The sequence below is a fragment of the Amphibalanus amphitrite genome, unplaced genomic scaffold (genome assembly GCF_019059575.1).
Source record: "Amphibalanus amphitrite isolate SeventyFive unplaced genomic scaffold, NRLGWU_Aamphi_draft 000502F_arrow, whole genome shotgun sequence".
Taxonomy (NCBI): Eukaryota; Metazoa; Arthropoda; class Thecostraca; order Balanomorpha; family Balanidae; genus Amphibalanus; species Amphibalanus amphitrite.
This window is the reverse complement of record NW_024881996.1, coordinates 423,196-450,527: the sequence shown is the minus strand read 5'-3', so window position 1 is coordinate 450,527 and position 27,332 is coordinate 423,196. Positions and strand designations below refer to the sequence as shown.

The 27,332-nt window shown below is 47.9% G+C and overlaps 1 protein-coding gene across 3 annotated transcripts; it reads right to left on the bottom strand.

The window, feature by feature from the left end:
• Positions 1-173: 173 nt before the first annotated feature.
• On the bottom strand, positions 174-26,066 carry LOC122392829 (sodium-dependent nutrient amino acid transporter 1-like). 3 transcript variants are annotated; one of them, XM_043388141.1, is made up of 14 exons: positions 25,897-26,066; positions 20,391-20,486; positions 18,499-18,585; positions 17,775-17,988; positions 17,356-17,445; positions 10,271-10,493; positions 9,471-9,622; positions 7,367-7,485; positions 6,512-6,615; positions 5,651-5,840; positions 5,259-5,435; positions 4,449-4,725; positions 3,611-3,705; positions 174-1,258 (listed from the first exon to the last, which is right to left on the bottom strand). In XM_043388141.1, exons 1-14 carry the CDS (start codon positions 25,927-25,929, stop codon positions 872-874), a joined length of 2,244 nt encoding a protein of 747 aa, XP_043244076.1. In that variant the 5' UTR covers positions 25,930-26,066; the 3' UTR covers positions 174-871. The 3 variants fall into 3 exon arrangements, with proteins under 3 accessions (XP_043244076.1, XP_043244077.1, XP_043244078.1); XM_043388142.1 differs by having other exon boundaries at positions 18,499-18,579; positions 25,897-26,053; XM_043388143.1 differs by lacking the exon at positions 20,391-20,486 and having other exon boundaries at positions 25,897-26,060.
• Between the last annotated feature and the right edge of the window lie 1,266 nt (positions 26,067-27,332).

The window sequence follows — 27,332 nt, the reverse complement described above, 5'->3', positions numbered from 1 at the left end:
TGATGTGTTCGATTTGAATCGATTTGGTATTCAACTCTGCTGTCTATTTTTTCTATTCAACTGCACCAATCATATCCTCCGAATGATAGCTAAAATCTTTGTCTCATCAATGTCTGAATTCAGTGAAATAATTGGCCAGGCTTTCCTCGGGATGGAATTTCAGGGACAAGTGGTTAAATTTTTAGTCATTTATTGCATTTACTTAAAAATACCCCACAGACATCACAGAGTAACGTCTTGACACATGCGTTTGTTTAGAGGTTAAATTCGATCGAGAGCGTCTACTTTCGACATGATTGCTCGCTCTCACTCACGCAGCTCACAGACGCGCTATCCGGTATGAAAAACTCGCGCACCCGAGAATCTTCAATTCAGTCTGTTCCACAGTGCCGGCTGTGACAAACGCTCGAGTGCACTTTGAGCGACGACAAAACGGCTGGCCTGAGTCCGTACTCGACACGGGTCGTCGAATTTCTTCACTTCCCTACCGTTCAGTGAACATATCTCGATTTGAGAGGCAGTTCTGCACATCACCCGTGCACATGCAGGAATGCGTTATTGCTCACGTGATCTGTTAGGAGTTTGAGGGCACGATCGCACGCTCAACAATAACATACATCGTTACGCGTTGTAGTCCTAGGCTAGAACACTACATTTTCAGAGCCCGGCTATTCCGCTGAAATCTATCGGGCCTCGTATAATTAGTAACAAGCTGGTCTATTGGACACTTCGTCGCGTCAAATCTACACATGAAATATTTTGAGAAAAATCGACCCCAACACTCTCATCATTTCATGAGACACCCCTATCGCTGATTTCACATATCGCCGAGTTCGTGTCTCACAAAGTACGCGTCCCATGATCGCCGACATCACACGCTTGTGTCGCGGCTGGCGCCGTCTGTCGGCGGACGCGGCGCACTGTGCCTTCTGGCCAGCTCCGTGTGGCGGCGCTGCTGTCGCTGCTCCAGGGACGGCGGCGCGTGCGACACGGTACGTCGGTAGGTGCGGCCCGTCGACGACATGGTGCGCTGGAACGTGTGCCCGCCGGAGACGGTGCGGCGGTACGCGGCGCGGCCCTCGCCCGATACCGTGCGCCGGTAGCTGGGGCGACGCGGCTGGAGCGGCGGCCGCGGCCGCCGGTGCGACTCCCGGCCGGCCAGTGGGTCCTTTCGGCCGGTGGCCTGCAGCCACTCTTTGCGTTGCTCGTTTTCCGCCGGGCCCCAGTCGGCTGCCGGCTGGAACGTCGACCGCACGCGCTGCAGAAAATGGAGAAGGTCGTCATTGATCTGGGCGGCGGACAAGAAAAAAAATACAAAGAAACAAGAAACAAGGACGGACTTGGCTCAGTACGACGAATGTCACGTTCTCGTAAAGGAGCGCCATATTTTTGCTGATGAGCATTGTGACACTGCGTCTCCAGTACCAGCGATGTTTGATCGTTACGGACAAGTAAACAAGTAAACTCAGCAGGAATGCGTGAGGGCTATAAGTTTGGCTAATTAGTGCGTCCCGTACTCGACTCTCATGTTGTTCTTCCCTCTACGCAATGCCACCGTTTCGGTTAGCGTCTTTCGTAAATCCCGCTGGGTCTCAGTGGAGTTTGGTATTAAGTTGACTGGCGCTCTCTGTTAGCCGAGACTTCCTCGGAGAGCTCTACAAACAAGCTATGACACCCAGTCTCAACAACTGTCTTCATTAGAGGCGGAACGGCTGGACTTCTTAGCAGCGGGCGTGACGGTAGTTCATCGAGCTCCGGCCTTTGCTAGAGGAAGTTGTAATGAATGATGGGCTCACAAGGACAATAAGTGAACCGTCTATGACGGGACGTGCCTGGCTTTGATGGGAAAGCTAAACTTGCCATCGCGAATCAACCTTCCAATTGCCCGGCATTGTTCGATAAGACTGAAATGTCTGATGGGGCTCCACAACAAGATCTGCCTAGCGTTGGCTCAGTGGCTTCGTCGATCCTTACATTCAAACAGGCGTTCTAATTTATTTCATAATTGAAATATACGCTGTACAATTTTATTCCGTATCAGTGTCTTTCCACGACCAGCATTTTCTGATATCGTTAGAACCAATTTCACCTCCAATAAAGTACCTATTGGGGAACCTAGTCTCCCGATGCTGGCACCCGGGACCATGTGGTGCTCTGAGACATCGGCCACGACCAGCCAACGCAATATGGAGCCAGGCAGGCCGGGCTGACGGCCCCTGGACGTGCCTGGGATCGGCTGGGAGTACCGTGCCGCTGTGCTTGTCGGCACTGGAGTGCAGCGGCGGACCTGGCCGCCTGGTGACACGAAATGAAATACGGAGAGGGGAGTAGTCGAGAAAAGTTTCCATTTAATGTTGATACATAAGTTCGCAATAAATGAAATCTTAACCTGACTAGCGATTATTTGGGGCTTTGAATTTTTTGTAAGGCAATTTGTCAATGGCAGGCACTAGGCAGAATAACAACTTACTTTTACTGTGAAAGAACAACGATAAGTTATGGTCAATGCGCTCCCATCGATTATATCCAAAACGTCTTAAAATCACTACCGTACTCAATTTGCGGCAACGATGCGATGCGCGGCGGGTACAGTGTATTGCGGCACAGCATGAATCAGGCGCTATTTGCAAGTGCCATCTATCGGCGGATTCTGAAACTGACATTCGTTAGCGCCAAGCGATGGTATCTTGAACACACAAGGGGAAGCTGATGGCTCAGCGCGGCATAAAAATGGTTTGATATTCCTTTTTATTTTCGCATATTTGTGTTCAGTATCTTTTTACTTGACCGGGAGACCCTGGCAGTGAAATAGGAGAAGCAGGGAACAGTTAACGGAGAAGAGGGAGAGAGCATGACGAAGAGAAGAGAGGAGAGTAGGGACAAAAGACGTACTGGAGTTTTTCTCCCCTATAAAAGAGACCAAAGCAGCAGCTAATTCGTAGAAGAAGTCATACGACAGATACACCATCGGGTCTGTGGGTCAACGTTGATTGCTTTACTGAACACAAGAGCCAATTTGAAAGGCAACCATCTTGGCCAGCTGCAGACTTCCGCCGCAGAGCAAACGACGGACGTGCAATGCCACCGGATGGAGCTTCTCTAGACCGTCCCGGAAAGCACGTATCGCAGCCTTGAATAGGATCTGTGGACAACAATGGCGCGAAAAGCCCCCCCGCAAATCCGATAGATATTGGCAAATCTGAGTCAGATTGTGCAAAAGTGCTGAGAGTCACCGAGTCGGTATCGTTGCCGTCAGCACGGCATGGGAACAAATCAATCGGTGCTGAGAGCTGGCAGCGCGCCGCCGCCATCGATGGCCGACCGGCGACCAATGACGTCATCAACTTATGGCGTCATCGATATCGCGGCATCTACACAGATTGTTGCGTTTGTGGGCGAAGACATGAAGACGAAAGAGAAACCCTACATTTTCAACAGGAATTTAAGCTAGATATGCATTGTGTTATTTTATAGACATCATTTTAACCTGTTTGTTTAATAAAAGTGATCCAAATCTTCAACGCCATATCTCGCATGGAAACACCTAGAAGTTGATCGGTTGCGCTCACATTCATATGGAACATTTATAGTAAATTCATCTATGTCTCACCTCCAGAAGCGTCCTTCCTTTGGCGTTGTAGACTTCATATACGAAGCATACGGGTACCGTAAGAAGGGCGACGGTGATCAGAACCCAACCGCAGACTGTGGGACAGAGCGAAGGTTATGGTAGATCACTGATCAGTACCCATCCGCAGACTGGAACAGAGATACGGCCAGGGTAAACAGCTGGGTATGGACATTGAAACTATTGGGTTAGACGCCGTGACTATTCTGACGACAGATCAACCCAATCATCTGCGATGACAACACATGTCAATTATCATTTTCCGTTGATTTGAAATATTTAGACTCTGAGATAGCTTTTCTGGCTTATGAGGACTCTGTCGACTATGTTTCACCTCTGGTGGTAGACAGACAGATAAATCCATATCTATTACCCTCAAGGCCTGGTTATTTCTCATTCACCAGCCAGAGATCGAAACTTCCAATCAATAGGGCCGCTCGGAATCAGGCTGATGGTACAGCTGCCCCGGTAGTTTTTACCGCCGTAAAGTCGCACTGTAGCCGCTCGTTATCCAGTGCCCTTTTACTCGGCAGATTATATATAGAGAGCAAGTGACAAAAAGCTACTCGTGCTGCTGCCGTAACGTGCAGCAAGTAAACGAACAAAAGCCTTGCTGTGATCTGTGAAACATTTAAGCTCGTTATATTCCGTGCACGACCACGTATTCGATGCTTCAAGCTTTTAGCCATCATTACTCCCAAATAGGGACTTTAATCATTAGATCGTTAATTTCAAATCAGTATCATTGAGAATGTCCTTCATAAGTCCTTATCAATTCAGTGTGGCCGAGGCCGGACAAAATTGTGTCGCCCGCACTTACTCATTGCGCTGTTTGGGTATCCGATCTTGCCGTACGTCAGCGGCTTCATGGTGACCACGGCGTAGATGAAGATGGCCATGAGAGCCAGCGGGATGAACACTGCCCAACAGAACTTCCAGTAGTAGTTGGGCCGCGTGCCGATCATAAACTCCAGGTCGTCGCTAAAGTTTTTGATGCCGTAAACCCACTGGATAGCGACCACCTCGAGCGTGGCCAGGATAAAGATGATGAAACCTCCGCCAAAGTGGTCTACCAGGTTCAGAATGAACTGACCTCCCTGAAATGTAGATACCGGATTATATAACTGGCTCATGGCCTTCAGACTTCATGGCCATTGACCAGGTTATGGGTACCTTATAGTTTGGTAATATAACCGGCCACGTCATGAGAAATCATTATACACGTCCTGATCAATAAGTTATTCGTGCACTTTACATGTCAATTATAAATATACTATCAATGAGCGGGGTCTACCATTTGGCGGCGTTCCGGCCCGTGTGCTACTGGCACCATGGGCCGACCGCCTGCCATTGCGGGCCGTCAGTGCCGACCCGGGCAATACCAGTCATCACTCATTCGGGAGGTTCTCATAAGGAGAACGGTAGGTTATTGATGACGTGCTCCGAATATCAGCTCTGCGCCGACCGACTGCGGCGGCCGTGGTGATATCCGGCCCCACACACCGATACCGCAGACAAATCCCGGACCGACTGTCAAACTATCCCGAGCGGGCAGCGTTGAGGAAGGCAGATCATCCTCAGAGGTTGAAGAAGGGGTCAAAAGGGTGACGTTTTGTGACGTCACACGTACCGGTGTGACGTAGACGAGTCCGAGGAGGAAGCCGAGGACGGAGACGATGCCGGCCGCCTGCCATTGCTGGATGCGCGGGAAGTCCTCCCGGATGATGGTGATGACGCAGCCGGTGAGGGCGGTGGCCGAGCCCACACCCAGCGTGAACAACATCAGGAAGAACAGGACGGCAAACAGCTGCGAGGAGAAACGATAGGGGTACGGGGTCAGTGGGTCTACTGATTCCAAGATTATTCAGCAAAGTTTCATAACTAAAAACTACCCGAAAGATCAAGCCCAGTGAAAACCAAGAGCTACCATAAACCCTGAAAGCACATTGTTGTTAGTATATTGATATTCATCTTTCCGTGCGTGACCCAACCTGATCTGACCTGACGGCCCCCATCACTGACCTGCGGCACCCCGGGGAAGTTGGCCAGCGCCTGCGGGTACGAGACAAAGGCCAGCGACGTGCCGCCGCCCTTGATGACCTGGTCCACCGTGGTGTCCAGCTCGTGAGCCAGGTTACCCAGGATGCCGAATATGACGAACCCGGCCAGCAGCGAGGTCAACATGTCGGCCACGCTGATGATGGCTGCGTCTCTGTGGATCAGTCATGGAAATATGAAACAACTTCATAAGGTTTTGGTCACTGATAGTTGTAGGCACAGCTTGCCTTCACCATTATGTCATTTAGTGGAACCAATAAAAACTACATGCATCATCCACCACACGCTCAACTTTGTCATATGTCATTTGAAACTAGCAGTGGCCCTGACACCGTCTGGGCTTATTCATTTAACCATCGAGATGTAGTACGTTTCGAAGACAAAGGACTTCGATATTAAACATTCATGCGATGTGGAGGAGCTCTTTTGGCAGACGGCGCTTTGAAACCAAGTTTTGTCGCCGCTATTTCTGTTCTTAATCTGGGGGATAAAAGTTGAAATGTGGAGGGCTGACACCGGCTGGTTTTCGCGACCCATGTCGTAAAGAAGTGGGCACAGTTGCCACGGAGTCGGTCGAGAACTCAAAACCTGCCAGGAATCCAAGGAATCATGAGTGAAAAGTTATTTATATCTAGTTCTGGATACATGTGGTTCGGAGAAGCGTTCCATATGCGATACTTAGGCGTAGTAGAAGCGCTAAAATAAATAATTTATGTTTACAGCAGTGAGCAGTGAACAGTTTGACTTTATCCACGGTATAAGCACGGCGGAGGAAGGACACAGGAACCAGCCGACACAATGGCAGCACTATTCGGTAACACCCACCTGGCGACGGGGTCTTCCAAGTCGTTGTAGCTGGAGTACATGATCAGCGAACCAAAGCCCACAGACAGCGAGAAGAAGGACTGAGTGACGGCGGCGTACCACACCTGAAATGGCACCGGCGAATGTGAGATACCTTCTACAGAGAACTATTGCAGCATTGCATGTATACAAAGGTCTATGATCACGCACATTTTGTGAGAGATATTCTCCTTGTCTAAGAAGCAACAATCCTTTATTTACAGACTTATGGCGCACCTGCGACTAATGGCGCACATATACCTGCAAAAGTCAGTGATGAAAACCGCCAATGCCTCGTTTTCATACGTAATTTAAAATGTCGTTTACAATAAATTTATTTGCAAGTGGAAGAATGCAAGTACATAATAGGTATGTCGTCAACGGTCACTCTGCCTACATGCATATATTGCAGCACTCTGCTAGATACAAAATTTATGGGGCCAAAGCCCCTGCAAGAAAGGACGCCCGATGAATGAAGATGAGCATTGGCTCACACTCAGTCGATGTGGTTTGGCAGATTTGTGACTGAATCATACTGAGTGGGCCTAGACACTGGAGGATCCAGACAGACCATCAAATTTACAGCCCAATTCACTGAGCTTTTGAAAACTTTAGAGTAATCGGAATGTTCCAGTGGTTGGATGTGATTTTATCGTTCCTCTAGCGTAATTTAGGTACGTAATCACACCCCATTATAACTTAATTGATGTCGAATCGCATAGGTACTGGATACAATCTCTTGCAAATATAATCTTTAGCCAAAATCCATCGTTAACACATCATAGTCCGTAAAACCATATTTTCACGCAGCGAGCCTACTCCCTAGCTAACTCTCACCTTTGGGTTGAGTAGTTCGCTCCAGGTGGGTTTCAGGTAGAAGATGATGCCGTCGTAGGCGCCTGGTAGCGTCACACCTCTGATCAGCAGGGTGAACAGTACCACGTACGGGAAGATGGCTGTGGAAGGGAGGGTAGAGATTAGTGTTAGAGGGGGGAGAGAGAGAGAGAGAGAGAGAGAGAGAGAGAGAGAGAGAGAGAGAGAGAGAGAGAGAGAGAAAAAGAGAGCGAGAGAGAGAGAGAGAGAGAGAGAGAGAGAGAGAGAGAGAGAGAGAGAGAGAGAGAGAGAGAGAGAGAGAGAGAGAGAGAGAGAGAGAGAGAGAGAAGCTGAGAGAGTGAGGGAGAGAAAGACAAGTCGAGGAAGTGAGAACATGACCCAGTAAACCAGCACTTCAAAGGCCTACTAACGTTTGTTTTATCTCGCTCCTACTTTAAATCTGGTCCTGCGTAAAGCAGCTGTTCCAGCCGATTGACACCGTTCCGTGACCCCGGAGTGCTGTGTCTGCGTGCCTATCTCTGAGGTAACACCCTCTCCTGTACGATGGCGCGCCTCAGTCGACGATCGAGCCATCTCCGTGGACGGGCCATCGGAGCTGATCACCGCTGGTCGTCGGCGTCCATCACTGGGACGGTCACGGCCGGCGGCGCCGGTGACCCAGTCTGACCTCAATTAGGGAGACGTCTGACCTCAATTAGTGGGACGTCTGACCTCATGGTTAGTGGGACGTCTGACCTCTATCCGACGACGGTGACCTCAGTCTGACCTCAATGACGTCTGTCTTCTACTAAGGGCTGGTGACATCGTCTGACCTTGTTTGATGAGGCGTCTGATTTCTACCCAGAGGCAGTGACCTCATATGACCTCAATTAATAGGATATCTGACCTCTCTCCGACGATACTGATAGAGAACTCGTCTGACCTATGTCCGATGGTAGTGACCTCAGCAGTCTGATTAAGCGGCAGGTGGCGAGCTCAGTCTAACCTCTAGCCGGCAGTGGTGACCTGCGGTGCTGATAAACTCTTCTAACCTCTACCTATAGGTGACATCTGACCAGGCGGCGATGCAATGTGGAGGTATTTATGAATGGCCTCAACTTTATTTCGACTTTGAGCTGACTTCTTATCCGCCCCTCAACCACATTCAATTCGTCTCGTTTGTCGGGAAAGTTTCAATTATTTACGCGCGCGTTCTGTCCCGCTGTGAATGAGCCCCGAATTTGTGAACTTCCGTTCGGAGTTTTCGTTAATTCGCCATTAGCAGCTTCGTGTTCCTTTGTAATGAAGCACCAATACTGCGTCGGGTGTTTGTTTCCCGTGCCACCACTCCAACACAGCCGTGGGCCCGTGGAGTACCGATTGCGTTAACCCTACTCGCTCACCGGCGGCCTTGACCGCCACACTGCAGAGCCATAAACGTCTCACTTCCTGCGACTGCGTCTTGCCTGGCCCACCCATCCCGCTTCGCGCCCTCCAACTGCGTCGTGCGTAACCCGTCCATCGCGCCCGGCGTTATAACAACGACGCACAACGGCACGTCAGCTGCGACGCACTACCATCGAAAGCGCGCCTGTCATCGACCGACGAGCCGACGGGAGCGGACGGTCGCCCCCCGCGACCCGACCCGGGGGTGTTACGGATGGGGGGGGGGGGTGCGGAACTGACCCGTCTCATATGTCGCCGGCCGACCGGGGGTCGTCGGAGAGGCGAGCTCTGACGGATGGCCGCTGACGGGCCCGGCTGTGTCGGCATGTTTAGCGCCGTGGCGACTGTGGGGCGGCGCTGACACTTGTTTTGACTGGGTTCGGCGACACTGCTGACGCGGCGCTAATGGAGCGGCAGAGGCCGCCGGGTTTGTTAAACTCCGGCGAACGCGCGACGAAGCGCTGTTGACACGGCTAAACTGTTGATGCTTAGCTGTGTTGTGACATTGCCTTGCAGTTTGTTGGCTGCTGAGCGAGGATCTGTATTGTGTAATCATATTTTTACCGGTGATAAGAACTATCATTCCGCTTACGTGATGAAGGTTCCGTGCATTGATCGCGGCTGCTGTGATTTCACAACTTCCTTTCCACACCACCACCACAGAAGTTTAACTCCAACTAACCTGTGAAGTAGGCGACTTTGCCGGAGCTCTGGACGCCTTTGACCAGCGTCAGAAACAGGATGACCCAAGACAGCAGTAGACACAGGGTGAGACGCCAGTCGGGCGCGCCGATGCCGTTGTCGATGTTCGGCACCTCCTTCAGAACGTTGAACCTGTGAGGGAGAATAGGGAGGTTGCCTGCTGAAGCCAGATCCCTACTTGTTGAAGGGTATTCGGGTACCACTAACTGGTTTTTAACAAATCGCTCTTCGCTCGCAGCTCGCAGCTGGTTTTCAGCAACCAACGGGCAGCAGGCATGTAATAGAGGAGGGCGAATTGACATATATGTAGCTCATTAAACGATACCCCTCATTACCCCTCAGTAAACGGCTTTCATTTGGCTGATGCAAAGTTCTTGTATACGGTTATACCCTACTCAATGATGTTGCGCACCACTGAAACGGTGACAACAATGACACCGATTCGTCTTTATCGTAACCTATCAACGAGAACTATTCAACTTCAGTGTGGCAAGGCTTATTTCCTTAACTTTGGTATTCTATTGCGAAATTCCTGACTTAGGCTTACGACGGTGCATTTATCACGCACCCTGAAACGGTTCGGAACATTTAACATTCAGGCGCATAGGTCAAGTAGGAAGATGTGTAAGCCCGCTCAACATACGAATAACTATAAATAGACATTGGACTTCGATCAAGTGAAAAGCAGCCGCAGTTGTATACGACAAAGTACTTTGTATACATTAACGCAGATTTCCAGCAACGGAAACCAGCGCAGCGCTCCGCCCCTGCAGCACTCACTGGAAGTACATTTCGGTGGATCCCATGGTGTCGTTGCTGGTGAGCTGGGACAGGTTGGTGGTGGGGTCGACACAGCGCGTCAGGTCGGCCCAGCTCGGGTCGCACACCATCCACGGCAATACAGACGAGAACGAGGCGAAAAAGTAGAACACCGTGAGCGCCATCAGCGCCACGTAGTAGGAGACGACCGCCGATGTCGCGATCATCTGGCCGTACCCCACACCTGCCGCAGAATGGAAAATGTTAGAAAACGCTGTAACTCATAACTTATAAGTTATGTCGGGAGCATCGCCACGGCGAGCCGACTGTACCTGTGCTTCGTAGGGCGGTGCGGCATGTTGTGAATCGGAGCTAATTCATTGTGTGTTGTGCGTTACCCAAGCATACACAAATTGTCGGACAACCAAATTTTGAGCCGAATTCGCTAACCTGGGACCGCACGGTCGAGATACCTATAGATGAACGAATTCGGATGCATTCCTAAAACCATCAAATCAACAATTTTGAACGTTTATTTCTGAGATTCAGAATGAGCAGGATAATTAAGTAACTTTTGGCTTCGCATGAACATCAATTCCGAACCATAACACAAGTGACAATTCCATCTTCCTACACAACATCTCTCCGCCGAGGCAATGACGCTAACGTCACCACTGTCTTCGTCGACCTGTCCTCTGGATATGGCTGGCAGCAGTACACGGACGCCGGACAAAAACAAGACGCGGGCGACGCGACGCCGCCGTGGGCGCAAACGAGCCCCCTGCTTGGGTTGCAGATCGATTATCTGTCGCCGCTCGGTCGGACCGGGCGTGTTGATCAAATATGCTGAGGAAAGATCGCTCCGCTGGCGGCGGTCACCGGCGAGATTTCGGTCGTTGCTGCGAGGAAACCGGTACTAAGCTGCTAGTACCGTGCTACTGGCTGAATGCGCACGGACGCTGATTCTGTACTTCGAGCGGCTGCTGGTCCTGCCCTTGCTGTCTAGCATGCAAACCAGCGCTGATTTGTGCTGAGCAGCCCAGCGCTGTGACCAGCCGTCACGCTCGACCAGCAGCTGAGGCTTGATGGACGCGTTTGGCCGCTCCCCCTTCTGATCCCCGGGGCAACTCTGGCCTGATGTGTCTGCTCCCTGAGGGCGAGGCCGCTGCCTGATCTGGCCCGTCCCTGGGGTGGAGCCAGATGAGTTGACCGCTTGCGGTGGATGCGTCGCTTCCTTGGTATCTTGAGGCCTGACTGCGGATTGCGCTGGTGGTTTCGTCTATATTGTTTACAGTTTTATTTCGTCTTATGCCGTTATTTTTTACGCTTTCTAGACTTCGCACTATACTCTCAGTATTTTCCATTGACAAGCACCCTTCCATTTGTGGTATATAATATAGAAGACATGCATGACTTTTGAAACGAATGCGCCCAGACAGTCTTTGTTATGCTTGGCTTTGATGCTGGGCACGATGCTTTGCCGGCTTTTGTATTTTCAACTTTTTTAATTCTATCTTTTCCCCACAGGAGCGTGGCCTAAATAAGGATCTCCCAAAAATAACTTTAAGACATTACCCCAGGTACCAGGTACCTATATAACTGATCACAAGACCTCGAACCTACGTAGGTACAACACAACCTTCATGATAATTCGTCAAATGATATGAACTTTTTATTTCTGTGAACTTGAGATGAATTGAGAAAGGCCTGAGCGAACAGGGCAAGAGCGTCAGGCGCCAAACGTAAGTAACATGTAACATTGCCGGGGGACCCTCCCGGGTGCTTAGATAGTTAGCAAACAAATCTGATTCACTCTCTGTGGTCTTTCGTAAGGCCTCTGAGGGTCAAAGCTCAAAAAAATGATTGTTGTCTCCTCGACTGCCTCAGGAAGCCGTAATTAAATGTGGCTAAGAATAGGCTCAACAACATCCGGTGCTCATAAATGATTCATGTCGTCACGACAGGCTAAATAAGGCGTCACACATTTGTATAGTCATTTGAATGAGTGCTGGATATGAATGGTGTAGCGTGTGGGATATGACAGACCATGCTATTCTGGCTTATTTCACGGTGACTATAGTGCGCTTTGCGTGGGAAGCCCTCGCCACTCACTCTATTCTCGTTAACCCTGCCGTCGGCACTTTAGGTCTCAGAGATAACCAGATCAGTCATCACATATCTGCTCCTAGCGATTCTGAGCGAAAAGGCTGCGGCTGCGGCCGGAGCTGCAGCCTGCGGCTTCTTTGAGGGCATACGGAGATAATACGCGCGTAACATAAATATTTAGACTAGAGCACTCGGGTATAGCGGCGCTCTGGAGAGCTCTAGAACGTGGGCAGACCAGGGCACGTGGTTATACATTATGTATGTTGTTGGGTTTCCCACATGAGAAGTTCGCCAAACCATCTCCAGTCATTCGATTATATAAGGGGTTATATCTTTTCTGAGTATCTCTCGCGAGTGATACATTGGTTTTTCATGCTTCGCAATGAACTCTTTATGTTTGGGTGCCCCATTACTGAAAGCCGCTCCCTTAACCCCGCTGGGGCGTTGATCTGAGCGTGACACATCGAGGCGCGGCGTTTTCACACTCCCCTTACTCGAGTTGTGATCCGATGCCAGGGCGAGGACTTATGTATAGCGACAAGCGAAGAAATGCTGCGAAAAGTCTTTGAAAAGATCATTTTAAATAAAGAACCCGTCATTTCTAGTTAAGTTAAAGGTCGGGTCACCAAAGGTCATCAACAGGTATGGAAAGGAGATATAAAGTGTATATTGAAAAAGATAAGACTGCCTTTTGCTTTGGTCAGCTTCTGAGGAATCCTTCTCCTAGCCCGCGCGCTGGTGGGGTCTGTTTATAACGCGACCGGTGGTGGGGGAGGGGTATTTTTGTCCCCCCTCGTATATCCGAAACTACTGGACGGATTCGCAAAATTCAAACGGCGTTCGAAAGCCCTGTCAAATTTGTCGACGGTAATCCAATTTTATCGACCTCGGGGTCAACGAGAACGTCACAGGTCAGGTCAAAGATAACATGTTTTGCCGGTCACGGGTCTTCTAGGAAATGCGCTATAGCATCGAGTAAAACGCATTTTATCGAAAATCAGCGATAGGGCGTCAGTTGCGTAGTACGGGGACCCGCAGTTGCTTCTGTACACGAACCCCAACTCTAGCCGTCTGTCCTGTCCAGTAACAACCGATAACATTGATATCGACTGCTGGTCCCTGTACAACAGCAGCTGAGGTTTTCTGTGCGTACCCTCTGACAGCTTATCGTTGTTCCCTGTGAGGGTGCTGGGACAATTTACTCAGGGTCGCTGTACAGTAGCAACTGCGGGTCCCCGTACACATGTTGCTATTAGAGATCACTGATAGTACCAGGTCAAAGGTCAGGTCACATAAGGGTCAGCAGTAGCACATGAACCCAATTTTACTAGGGCTGTGTGATGCATGTTTTATGGCCAATTTTTCATTTCAAACTCAATGATGTTGGTTATAAGACCATCAGGAACGGTATAGGTCACTTCCTGGTGGAGGTCAGGTCAATGTCAAAATTCAAAAAGGTCAAATTTCAAAGTTGATATTTTTGCATAAAATGGGTACTGATTCGATGCAGCTCGTCACGGCGAGTCTAATGGTGGTCTTTGTTTTGCGCTACGTTGTCTAAAATTGCTAAAATTGAGTTTAAAAAATTGACGTCATTCATTTTGAACAGTTTTTTCGCTATAACCTGGCTTAACCCGCGCCGTGCTGGTGGCCTGAACTTTCCGCCGAGTGCTGGGGGGGCGTTTTCACGCCCCCCCGTCTAACTCGGCTCCTGGGCCACGTAGCGACACGCGGTAAGCGGCAATCGAAAGAGCGTCAAAAATAAGGACGAAAACACTTCGGTCATTTTTTGGGTCAGGTCAAAGGTCAGGTCACCAGAGGTCACCAAAGGTAAAATGTTGACTATTTCAACATTTTGGAAACTGCCAACGGCTATCTCGGGAACCGATAGAGCTACAGCGCCGCGGAAAAGCGCATTCGATAGCCCTTTTACAGACCTTTCTGAGTAATGTTCTCAGATTTGACCTCGGGTCAACGGTTTAGCCTCCAGAGGGCAAAAACTCCAAAAATAGCCGTTTTTACGAAAAACGTTTTTTCGTCAATAACTTTTGACTCATAAGCGCCATGACATTACTTTTGCCAGCATCGTGTTCCTCTCGTCGAGACGCGTCGAATGAACTATTTGTTGACCTTGAAAGGTCATTTTGAAAATTTGACCTCAGGTCAAGGTCATGACCTGACCGAAAAGGGTCATGTTGCATATCAGTCGATCCGTATCGTCGAGCTGAACACATCTGACGTGTTTTCACCGCTCTAGCACGTCTCTATCAAAAGTTATAGCCAAAAAACTGCTGGCGACCGTTCATGACCTTAGATGACCTCAGGGGCACACAGAGGGGTCACAGGTGCATTTTTCCTATTCAGTGTGTCATGTTTACCTATGAACCGATGTTTGAGAGCGTTTTGAACGATATTCGTCCAAAAGAGGCGCATTTCAATTTTCTCCCATTGACTTATAATGGAGAGGTCGCAAAATTGACCTGACCTTAGGTCACAGATATCAAAAATCCGAGATATACATTTTATACATACTGTTACTCATATCAATCGCTGAAAGTTTCAAAGTGATCGTTCAGTCGGTGTAGCTATAGCGAGCCTTTGAACTTTTTCTGAGGTAAGGTCACTTGACGTGACCTGGTGACCTGACCTTGAACGGCCTAGGTCTGAAATTTTCACAACATGTGCGGAAATGATGTAGGAACACGTGTACCAAAAACGGCGGCGCTGCGCGCCGCCGTTTTTGAGATATTCGCGAAAAACCTGAGGGGGGGGCGTAAAAACGCCCCCCCCCCCAGCACGGCGCGGGTTAATAAGAGGTATCGATCTGAAATTTGGTATGTGACTAGCAGTTAGTAAAGGCTATCACATATATTCCGTTTTTTCGAAAATCAAATTTTATGTTTTGGATTTTTGGCAATTATATTCAAAAAATTACTTTTTTATTTTTGGGGGTCAAAATTGAAAAAATAAAATTCCGAGATAGCAGTTGTGTAGCCCTGGTAATTCTACAACTTATTGTCTTTAACATTTTCTGTATCTTCAAAGCTATAGACCTGATATCTCTTCCCGCGTTTTTTTTTTGTCGAAAACGGCAGAACATGACGTCACTCTGACGTCATTTGAGGCCAACCTATCATAGCCCTTGGAAAATTTTGGCCACAATGTGTAAAATTGATGCCCGGTAGGGTACTGAAAGTTTGGTGACGATCAGCGCAGCAGTTCTGCCTATATCGAAAAGTCTGGGGGGGGGGGGGCAAAAATAGCCCCCCACCACCACCACGGCGCGGGCTAGACGTCACCCGTCTCTCTTTGACCGATAAACGGTTTGCTGGATCAACGCACGCCACTCTCCTCACCCACTCCTTTGCGTCATATCGTGCGTCAGTCGGGACCGCGCAGATCCCCACTCCGGCCGATTTTCCAGTGTTTGACGTGTCACCGACAGCTCGCCCCAGTTGCTGTGTCAGAGCAGACGCGTTACTCAGTGCTCGGTTTAGTCGTGCCATCTCAATCTGGCACTGTATGACATGTTCACGGCGCCGCTGCGTGTCGCCCCAATATGTCTCGGATGGCGCAACTGATGGACGTTTATAAACAGACCTGGCCACAGGCCCGGCGGTCCAGCGGTTTCAGAACGGGTCTCGTTGGTCAGAACGGGTCTGGATCGTGTTTCTACTCCATCTGGGCCATAGTTTGATCCCCTTTTTTGGTCATTTCTGAACCATCGTCTGTGTTTCATCCTTCCGCAGACGGAATGTTTCTCTCGTATGTTCGAACGTCTGTTGGCGGTCGACAGATATGCTTATCCAAGCTCCAGTTAACTGCAGCGGTGTGTCACGCTCATTAGCGTTTGTACGCTCAACTGCATATCTCCAGCAGTGGCCGGCTCTGCCGCTTATCGTCAACTTCCGTCCGTTGATCGCCGCCGAGCCTTCAAAGCGCCGGGTCATCAGTCTGGCTCTGTGTTGATCAGCTCGGTCCGATCGGCCGGCCGGCCGGACGGTCCTCCGTCTCCACCGCCGCCGATTGCTCCCAAACGCCGCGGCAGCGGCGCGGCGCCGGCTGCGGCGGCATTTTCTGTGATGTGTTGTTCGACGCCCGAGGCTGAGCGCCCTCGGCGATCGACCCGGGCCGCCTGTGGCTGGCCGGGCGGCGCGCTGGGCCACCGGCGCCGCCCACCCCCCTCCCCGTATATCCGAGCCGGGCATATTGCCCCGGCCGCAGCTGCGCCGCCCGCCGCCCCCGAGCCGCCGCTCCTGCCGCTCCTGATGACGTCACAGCACAGGGGTCAGTCACGTGACACTCGTTTGGCTGTTACGCGCTGCCTGCCGCTCGATGTCTCTGCTGAGATATTTGGGGGCTTGCTTCAAAGAGACAACGGTAGATGGGAGATGTCAAGAGCCAACATTTAGTGGAAGAAATGTCTGGACGCCATCGGGTGAAAAAGCTGGCTCTGTAGAAATGGACGTGTCTGGCTGACAGATTGAGAAAGTTGGGCAGTAGATGTTAAAATATGGCCGTCTGTTCGACGTAGGTCAAATTGTTGAGCAGAGTGGGCCCGGCAAATCAATGTTATTAGTGGACCGTTTAACTCTGCGGGAAAGCCTAATTGACAACACCACTAAACAATATTGATTTGCCGATGCAAACGTGGCTCGAAAGATTAACTTTGGGTAAAATGGCGTCGTGAATTTACTCGCTCATGGTGTGCTGTTCTTCTCGTCATGTCTTTTAGTTTCATAATGTCCGGTTTGGTATGATAAGAAGTCATTTGGTATTCGTAATTGGGATATTTATTGATTTTTCCTGAAAGACATCAACAATTTCTACAAACAGCGATACAAATTCGGTGTAGTTGAATGCAAATTATTGTGGATCACACTATAGAGAACAGAGCATGGCATTTAACTACAACATGACATTAACTAGCTCCGTTCTCACTATCAGTTACTTAAAAACCGAAAGGACATCCGAACGACCCAATGTTATGAACAGCTCACCTCTGAAGGCCGGAACCACACTCCAGACTCGAACACTGCCGTGAGACGAGAACTGTCCCATGGCCAACTCCATGTAGTACAACGGTTTACCTGTTCACGACACAGACGTAGGTACTGTCACGGTGCTGGCAGAGGCTCAGCAAACCACTGCGTCACTCCCTGAAGCATATCATCGTCCTACGCATAGGATAAGACATTGCAGTTGTGCTTCCTCACTTTATCTCAAATATCTGCCCTTTGTTACGCTCCTAAAATAACGCCATAAGTACCGTTACCATTTTAAATTCATGTGAGAAATAGCTGGACATATTTCAGGAAGCGCCTCATACCCCGTCCCATTGATTCGCTGAAATCCCAGGAGCGACCACACGTCATCACACTGATGGACCAAAGAGCGACCGATCCATCAGACCACTCACCAATAGATAACAACACTATGATGTAGGGTATCAGGAAGGCGCCGCCGCCGTTCTCGTAGGCGGTGAACGGAAATCTCCACACGTTGCCCAGTCCCACCGACATGGCGATGCAGGACAGCAGGAACTCCACTCGGTTGCCCCATCTTTCACGTTTTTGTCCGTCGTCGCCGGCTTCGCCGCCGCCGCCTCCGGCGCCCCCGCTGGCTCCATTCTCCTGGGGCATAAATGCGATTAATCCGGGCTGGATAGCATGCACGTGGAGCACCTGATGTTCCCAGATCGCTTTGTTATCGATTTTGTTATCGAATGTTCCAGCTGTGCCGGCCGATAAATGAAATTGGAGCATGAAAGGTGGGTGACTAGCATGGAATCTTGCATCACGGTAAAAAGACATACACCTCATTACCTGCATATCCTTGATATATTTTCCCATGTTTATAGATGCAATGGTACATTGTGCAAAATGTGCATGCATCAGAATAATGTTTCGTTTTAGCAAACAGCTCGGTTATTGCAATGTCAAATCTTCCAGTATGCATTGTTAGTTTCCCAGAGACATCACTGCTAGAAAGCTGTAGGTACTCGCAAATGAACATGGGCTATGCAATGTACGTAAGAGCGATTATCATTATAGTTAGTTGAAATAATCAGGAAAATGGACCTTGCAATTACGTAGGTCATTATTAGACATGTATTGGGTCACCGACAGCAGGCCAGTTCTTACCGTGAGAGGGAGGTCAGTGAACCCGTCGGCGACATCCACGGGTGAGCTGTCCTCCTCAGGGATGGCGTCCCTGCCGGTTAGCTGTAACTGCGGGGAACAGAGGCCAGGGACAGAGGTCACGATAGGTCACGGCAAGTCATTGCAGGTCAGCAGTCCGACGGGAGTGTTAGGAATGAGCGTTTGGTAACAGTTATCGCACGCATGTGTGTGGATTGGATGTCAAGGCAAAATCGGAATGTTATGTGCGAATGTAAGCAATCGCATGAAAGTTATAACAAAGATATATGGAGCTGTGGAGAAAATGTAAGATAAATTGGAAAATCGCAGTCTTGAAAAACGCGGTGTATTATTTTCTTGTTATATTATGCAAGTACTAGCAGCCTGGTACTCCATGTGCCCGGTTACATGTTAGCCGTTGCGACATATTCACAGTTTGTGCTTGTCGTGCAATGCGATCGGTTAGTTGTGTTTCGTGGTCATTGGTTGTTAGGCAATCGTGTCAGCGTTCAGATGGCTCAGCATCACGAGCATGCAAACTGTTTACTCGTATGTATGTATAGTGTTATACGGTATAACTTGTATGATTATAAACCTCCCGGGGCTCCTGGAAATTTTATTCACAGCAAACAGTTATTCTTTGCAAATGTTGTCCGCTGCACGCATACATACAAACACAATCCAAACATATTATGCAAAGTCGCCACAAATACACCACACATCCATTATGCTTTTTGATATCCATCCATTGTACGCTGGTCTGTATGGCCCAGTCAGAAAAGACTGCCGATAGACCGCTCGGGGCGGGCCACAGTCAGTCGGTATGATTATATATGGCCCCCTCAGTGGAACATTTGTCACTGACTTCGATTGGTGGGCAGGCTGATGAAGACTTTCAACGATCGATTGATTCGTGACGCGCTCAGCGATGAGGAAGTCAGCGCCTGCAGCCTCCGCGGCGGGCCGGATCGAGGCGAGACTGAGCTCGAAAAACGCGGACAGGTCTGGACCGTGTCACCGAGAGGACGAGAGAGAGAGAGAGAGAGAGAGAGAGAGAGAGAGAGAGAGAGAGAGAGAGAGAGAGAGAGAGAGAGAGAGAGAGAGAGAGAGAAAGAGAGAAGAAAGAAAAAGAGAAGGAGGAAAGGGAGAGACGATGTGGGACTAATGGATCTCTCACTCGGACTGTTTCTTTGGGTGAGGATTTGTGACAGACAGAAAGCAGGAGGTGCCAGATTCTCCGAAAAGACCGATAAGAAGGGAGGGAAGGTAAGACGAGGCGTGATCGTTCCGGATCCGGATAGCGCCGCTAATTGTCTACAGCAGCATTTCCGCGGCTGTCCGAGCCATCATACGGGACATTGTTAGCGAAGGTCGGGGCGGACAACGTGGGCAACGAGAGAGTGACGAATGGAGGTGACTGAGGAGAGAGAGAGAGAGAGAGAGAGAGAGAGAGAGAGAGAGAGAGAGAGAGGGAGAGAGAGAGAGACGAGGAGAAGGAAAGGTGAGAGACGCTGAAAATATTAGGTGAAATGTAGTAGGTATTGGTATGGTACCTAATTGAAAAGTTGCCTAGACTTAACTTAGCGTGTACCCTACGTTGGAAGATCTTCTAAAGATAAGAGAAGATTCATAAAAAGTACTCGTATCCATTGACATCCATTGACAACGGATGGTTCTCACTTCTCAGCGACTTTTTCATTCGCCATCTTCAAACATTTATATCAATATCTTGTAGCATGCAGTGCCAGTGCCCCATTGATGCAAAAGCATAAAAGCAGCATGCTTATTACAATATTGCCTATCATACATCCGGCAATAAATCATTCGCCAATTATACAGTGAAGCTAAAGACCCGGCGGACTGGTCATCCCCGAGCGGCATTCTTGCACTCTGACCTGTGCCGTGTCTATTTCGGACCAGGTTTCTGTGGTCACCTCGGTAACAACCACCTGCTCAACCTCGATATAGCTCTCATCACCCAGATCATCACCCTGTAACGTGAGGTGGATGACGGTTCATTCTGCCACTGGATGTTATTCAAGGGTAGCTCTACGGGTGGCTTTTCTGTTGGTACTAACTACTAAAGCAAGCCTGGCCCCGGCACACGTTTTCACTTTAGATGATCGTTTGCTTCGATTGTTTGTCTACCTAGTACCTACCATCTGCTAAAGTATGGTCTTAGAGAAACACGCAAGCTTTTATAATTAGGATGACAAGACGGGTGTCAACGGTATTTTGGGCCTAGGAGAATATGGGTCAAATGTTCTGATTGCCTCGGCATAACAGCATCTCTAATGGCATATTTCTATAGCAGCCAGAACCTGCGAAGCAATCGTGTAGTTGCATACCATTTTCATAGATGTGTCTGTTAGTCACGGAAGGCGTTTGCCTGCGTGGGTAGTGTGTGCCGCATCACACGCACTCAGCGTGCTCAGGGTCACTTTTCCTGCTCTGATTCTGGTTTCTTTCTGATGGGTTTATAGCTACGAAGTCGCTTTAAAAACACATATGCGAAGTATTTTTTTTTGCATGAATTTTCAGTTTAGAAACCAGGAGGCACCTGAAAAGGTCTTCAATGTATAAATTTGTGTACAGCTATGCGTAATTACGTCAGAGAAACATGAGTTTAGTTGAGTGGCCTGAACTAGTAAGCCAGAAAACTTATTTCTTTTCCATCACAATTATTGCTATTTTATTGCGTTTTCTTGGGAGCCAAAGTGTCGATATAACTCAGAAATGTCTCATTATTCATCCCTCCATGCAGCTCCCATCCCACTCATACACATACAAACATACACAGCCGGCGAGCTTTGGACCTACTAACCCCGTTAAACCACTGATGTTTGTGTATCTTGTGTCCCGCGTGCGGCACACAGCGCGCATATTATTCGGGGAACAAAAAGCGTGTTGTGTCTGTGCCATGTCCCAGGGCTAGTTCGGATGCCTGGTGTAGATCTGCTGCCAGGGCAGCTTCTGGTAGTGTCAGCAAAGCCTGCCCGTCCTCTATAGTAGCATGCAATTGCATCTTATCTGTACGTATAGATTATATGAAACATTGCATAAGATAACTTGCCTATTTTGAGGCGAGGTCCGAACACACACGTCACACTTCACCCAAAAAATAAAGATTAAGTGTTTTTGCGACACAATTTCGTTTTTCTAGTCTGCAATGCAATTATGCTTCAAACTCGAAGCAAAAATAATTGAAAAATAAATATTGCTATGCAATGACTCAGAAGATAATTATTAAGTTCCCCGTTCAGCTTATAGCATTGACCACTACTTTTCGGCGAAATCTGTGGTATTTTGGTCAGTTGTGCAGTATCGTGAGCGTCGGTAATCGATTAAGGTCACGACACGCTAAGATCCATCGCTTTTGGTACTTTCCTGTGTTGATTACTTAACCCGCGAGTTGCTGGGGGGGGGCGTTAAACGCCCCCACTTTTTTCGCCGGGCCATAGCATAAAAACGGCGCGCCGCAGGCGCGCCAAATTTTGGGTACCTGTAGGGAATTGATTGAAGTTTATTGTGACAAAGTTTCAAAAAAATCGGTCGGAAAACTTTTGAGATATCGAGGTTTTAGTGACGTCATGATTTCTGAGTTTTCCACCAGAAACGGCATATGTTCAAAAAATCATATAAAATCACAAAATAGACACACAGACATGCCGTAAACGCCATTAGACTGCCAATACCGTAAAAAATATAATGGCTATCTTCGATTATTGATTATCGTTCCGCATTTTCCAAAATCTTGAACTGAATCTTGGCAATTTGTCGTGACTACTTCACGACCATGATACATGCAGTTCTTAAATTGAACTTTTTTAGCCAAACACGTACACATATGATAAAATGAATATCACCATAGTGTTCTACGCCCTAAATTACCCCTAAAACATGTGTCACAGGCTGCGAATATCAGTTTCGATTTTCGGGGATATGTGCCTACCCGGTTGACCTGACCTTGACCCTGACCTTTGCTTGACTGACCCCTACATGGAGCACACTCTTGTAGGCCTTATATGATGGATTGTGCACCGTTTTGACAGAGTTTATGACGAGAGGCGCCCATTGCGAAGTCCTGAAGTCATACTGAAAGCCCGATTTCAGGTGTTTGACCTGACCTTGACCCGACCTGTGACCTCAAAATTCAACTTTAAAGCATTCATCTGAAGCGTCTCGTCGCGTTCTTTCGTTTGCCGTCTCGTGCGTTTCGCTGCGCTTATTGGTTCTCGAGTTATCGGCTGGGGGCGTTTAACGCCCCCCCCCCCCCAGCAAACGGTGGGTGGCGAAATACCCCAGCAAGTGCCGGGTTAAAACAGCTTATAACCTCGCCGGGTCTAATGGCATTTTGCACAGTCGTAGTCGAAGGAAAGGGTCAGCGAGTTCCACCGCCCGAATCCGAAAACCACAGACCATTCGTAACAAGAAGAAGGCATCAACAGCTTTCAGTACGTCGTGCAGATTTATAAGACGGGCACATAATTACAACCATTCTTTGATTCTTCTTAAATCGGGCTGGTTCCAAATTGAAAAAATGTCAAACTTGTTGTTTTATTTAACCTAAAATCAACGTAACATTTCTTAAAACCTGTCTTGCTGCACTCTCTCTCTCCCTCTCTCTCTCTCTCTCTCTCTCTCTCTCTCTCTCTCTCTCTCTCTCTCTCTCTCTCTCTCTCTCTCTCTCTCTCTCTCCCCTCTCTCTCTCTCTCTCTCTCTCTCTCTCTCTCTCTCTCTCTCTCTCTCTCTCTCTCTCTCTCTTGCTTCCCTCTTCCTTCATTCTCTCATCTCTCCTTCTCATCCTATAACTAATCTTTTTTCCCATTTACTTTGAGCCAGTTAGTTGGTGCGATACCAGGCATTGTAGGTTGAATAGATACAATAATCAAATGTCGCGTCGGTTAACAAAAATGTTTTATCTTTTAATCAGCTTTTTGAGTTGTTACTTATGTTCACGGGCCGGATAAACGTATCAGCATTTTGCTTTTGCAGGTAATTGGAAGTAACAACTTTTTAGTGCCTGTCTATCATCTGATAGATGACATTGTCGAAAGAAATGATCTCGTTACAGCCCCGCGTTTAAACATATGGGGCTGTAATATATAATTTAAATATAAAAATAGAAATAAACGTCAGCGTAAGTTGACGAGTTCAAAAAAGTTGAGCAGTGCCGTTTTCTGTGGTCAGTGGGGCGGACGGGTGACCGGTGTGTTAAATATATGTAGTCGGGAGGAGCGTCTCCAACTCGTACCATCGGTCTGAGGTTGACCGTAAATCTGCTGAACGGCGTGGCGACACTGAACTCTGACTACATGGCCACCGGACGGCACTGTTTGGCTGACGGCGGCAGAGGTCAGCAGGTCCAAATGCCGAAACTGCCACCACAGCCATTTGTGGCATTAGCTTAATTGGATTGCAAGGCGCAACAGAGGCGAGAGATCGTAATTGTAACAAATGGTGATGATAATGACGTCGTAAAGATAGCTTTTAACAGTTACACTCTGTATTTCAATGTAACGATTTGCCAAAGAATATCTCCATGAAATGCTTGATCTGTAGCCAGTTGGACACAAGAGTTAGGATGTGACAGTTCATTTCATCTGTCGTTTGAGGCCAGATTTTGCAGGCTGGGCTAGGTCAAGGTCAAGGAAGATCAGATTTTGAAGTTGAACATAGGTAAGTCAAAGAAGAAGTGTCCAGGAGCTAGAAAATATACTCAGAAATCCATGATGTCATTTGCTTTATATATCTACGTTTAAAGCAAACAGAAAAGTGATGTTCGAAATGGGGTACAATATTAGGTAGGAGAAAATTGATTTTGAGGTCATACTTTGAGAACTCTTGAGAAAACTTGGCAGTTAGCACACCAGTTGAAGATTTGAGGTTTTGTATAGTTTATCCTTTATTGTGAGAAAAATGGGGATTTGTGCGTTTTTTGTCTTTAAAAAAGTTTTTATTTAGGACCATTTTCTTTAAAATCCCAGAATTTAATTTGGGAAGCATGGTATTTGATGTCTTCAGTAGCGTTTACTTGTATATTCATTACAAAATACCTACGTCTATGATGGAATCGATTTTTTTTTTTGCCACATTAGACCAAAACATAAAAAGTGATATCGAAAAATTAATTATAATTCTCTAAATGTTCTATGACATTTTACAAACTGTGTAAAATGTATGTGGGAGAAGCTGCGGAAAGTTTAAAGACGATCGCAAGATTAGTTCTTACTTCTTGACTTTTTGCAAAAAAAAAAAAATCGGCTGGAGAGGCGTCAGATGCCCCCCCCCCCCTCCAGGTCGATTAATCGGATAAGGAAGTCCGCTCTTAATACAGCAAGAACTTGAGGCAAATTATATCTACCGGCTCGATTGATTGCATTAAGATACATATTAAAAAAAAAAAACGACGCATGTGTCGAACATGCGTCAAACCCATAAACACTAGCGCTCCTGTTCAGCACGTAGTCTCGTATACATAGTAAAACCTCACTCAAGCTCAAACAATAACGCAACTTCGTCATCCAGCCTTTGCAATGACATCTTTATGTGGTCTACTCACTGTTTATTTTTGTGGCACGGCAGGTAAGCAAACGTACGATGTTCAATTAGTTTCAGTCTTTTTTAATTGGATTCAGTTATCTTAATTCTTAGTTTGAGGCTTTTTTCAATCGATCGCCACGTACATAGTCAATGGAAGGGATTTAAAGTTCCCTTTATTTTTATCGCATTCGTCCAAGTCTGACTCAGTCAGGTCACTGGTCAAGGCCAAATTTGAAGTCATTTTTTTATCACTTAGGTCACGATTTTCCGCTCGAAACGTCTCGTTGAAGGGGATGCAAATTGCAAAGGCAATAAAATTGTTCTTACGAGTTACGATACACCTGAAAATTTATCGCAGAAAACAATATATGCTAAGTGGGTCAATTTTACAATGCTTTTTTACAACGAGGCATTAGGTAGATTATTCTGTCGCACCTTATAAGCTGTTTAAGCGCACGAGCTACGGCGCTGCTCTTCGGATATTGTCAGCTTCAGTCGGGAACAAAACGTGTATTAAATTTCAATGACAAGTAACCTGCACAGGTGACATCATTTAATACCCTCAATGAAATATGCGCGAAGTGCAAACTACTTTCGATGGACCTTCGCTGGGGCTCATCATTATCCATTATGCTGTCTGGTATTCATATGCTAAACATCTGGGTTATTTATCATAAAGTTTACACAATTCGCGTTGTTGCTTTTCTTTGATCATTTGACATTTTGCATACTTTTTGAAAACGTCAAGGAACAAAAGCGACTCTAATTTAAATCATCGTGGATTGCAACAACTGCTTGTCCTGCAACCTGTTGGCATGCCTTCACATCTATCTCAATCCATCTTCTGGTGACACCTACCTCTTCCGCGCCCATGGCCGGATCGGCCCCCATCGACTACCGTCTGTACCGCGCCGCGTATCACCACTCCACTACGACGGCCCACGCCCGCACTGTCACAGGTCACTGTTTGCAGCACCGGGGCAGCGCTTCCGACCGTGCCCGGGTGAACACTGCCGCCCACCGCCGGCCCTCGGGCGCCGTAACCCCCCCCCCCCCGACCCCCCTCGGCCCCCTCCCGCGTCGGTAGCGATGACAGTCGGTAGGCGCGTCAGTGGGGCGACGGTGATTTCTGGACGATGCCCGGTGGTTGAACGGGCACTGTCTTTGTGATGAAAAATCCGCTCAATAGCGTTACCGTGGGGTGTCGTTGTTTTATTTGGCCCTCTTTTGTGTCTTTTTCCGTTAGCTTTTCTACCCCTTTCAATGAAAGCACTTTTGAATGTATTTTGTTAGTTTTATGGTTTCCGGTGTTATGTTCTTATTTATTTCAGACAAAAAGCCCAAACCTCAGTTATCGTAACAGTTATAAATAAAGCATTCAATTGAGTGTTTTATCATACCATAGGTAGATGCTCCATGGAGTTATTTATTATGGTTCAATATGGACCTTTCCACCACTGTCCAAGAAGAGCGAGCATTATCACGATTCTATCGCGAAAACTTCAGCTGATCCTTAATTCAACTGTTAACATCGGAAGGCTACTTAATTTTCCCTCCACCGCAGCTATGCCAGCCTCATTGTCTTTTCAGATAAGAGAGTATCCGCGGCCTCCGTCTCCTGCTGGCCTTCCCATTAATTTTCCCATTTTTCTGATAAGGAGGACCATCCCTGCGCTGTCAAGTCCCCATTCTCGTATTTTCGCATAGCCGAATGACAATGGATGTTAAGTAGGGATATATTTGACTTCTGTATCTCAAAAGATTTCAGAAGAAAGGCAAAGCGGATCGAAGGTCCTCGACAATATCAAGAATATGTTTCAAGCGTATAAAAAGCAAGACTGAATCCCAATAGGCTTCCTAACATATCTTTTTTCCAAAGTTCGGTCACAAACAGCGGGCTGAAGTGCTCCCTTGCTCAATGGAACCATCTGGGCACCATTCTTTGTCAACTTCAACTTGAGCCGGAAGTCACCAAACCCGACCTTATCTCTCGAACCCAGGGGAGAAGCTGAAAGTGAGGACTCGGGGATGGTCGGCGTCCATTTATTTTGCCGTGGATGCGCGAAAGACAGCTGTTTTAGCAGTGTGTGAATGCATAGTAGGTTCTGTTTGTGTGCTTTATCAAAATGGCTCACAGTTCATTGAATGTCATCCATTTGCAAATGATTATATTTTGAAGTCAGTTTCAAGCATGTGTGCTATCGACTGATATTTGGCTAGCATGAAGTTCTATTCGAATGCGACCTCCATTGCAGGATGGCAATGCTCGAAACACGCCAGAAAACGTTTTCATT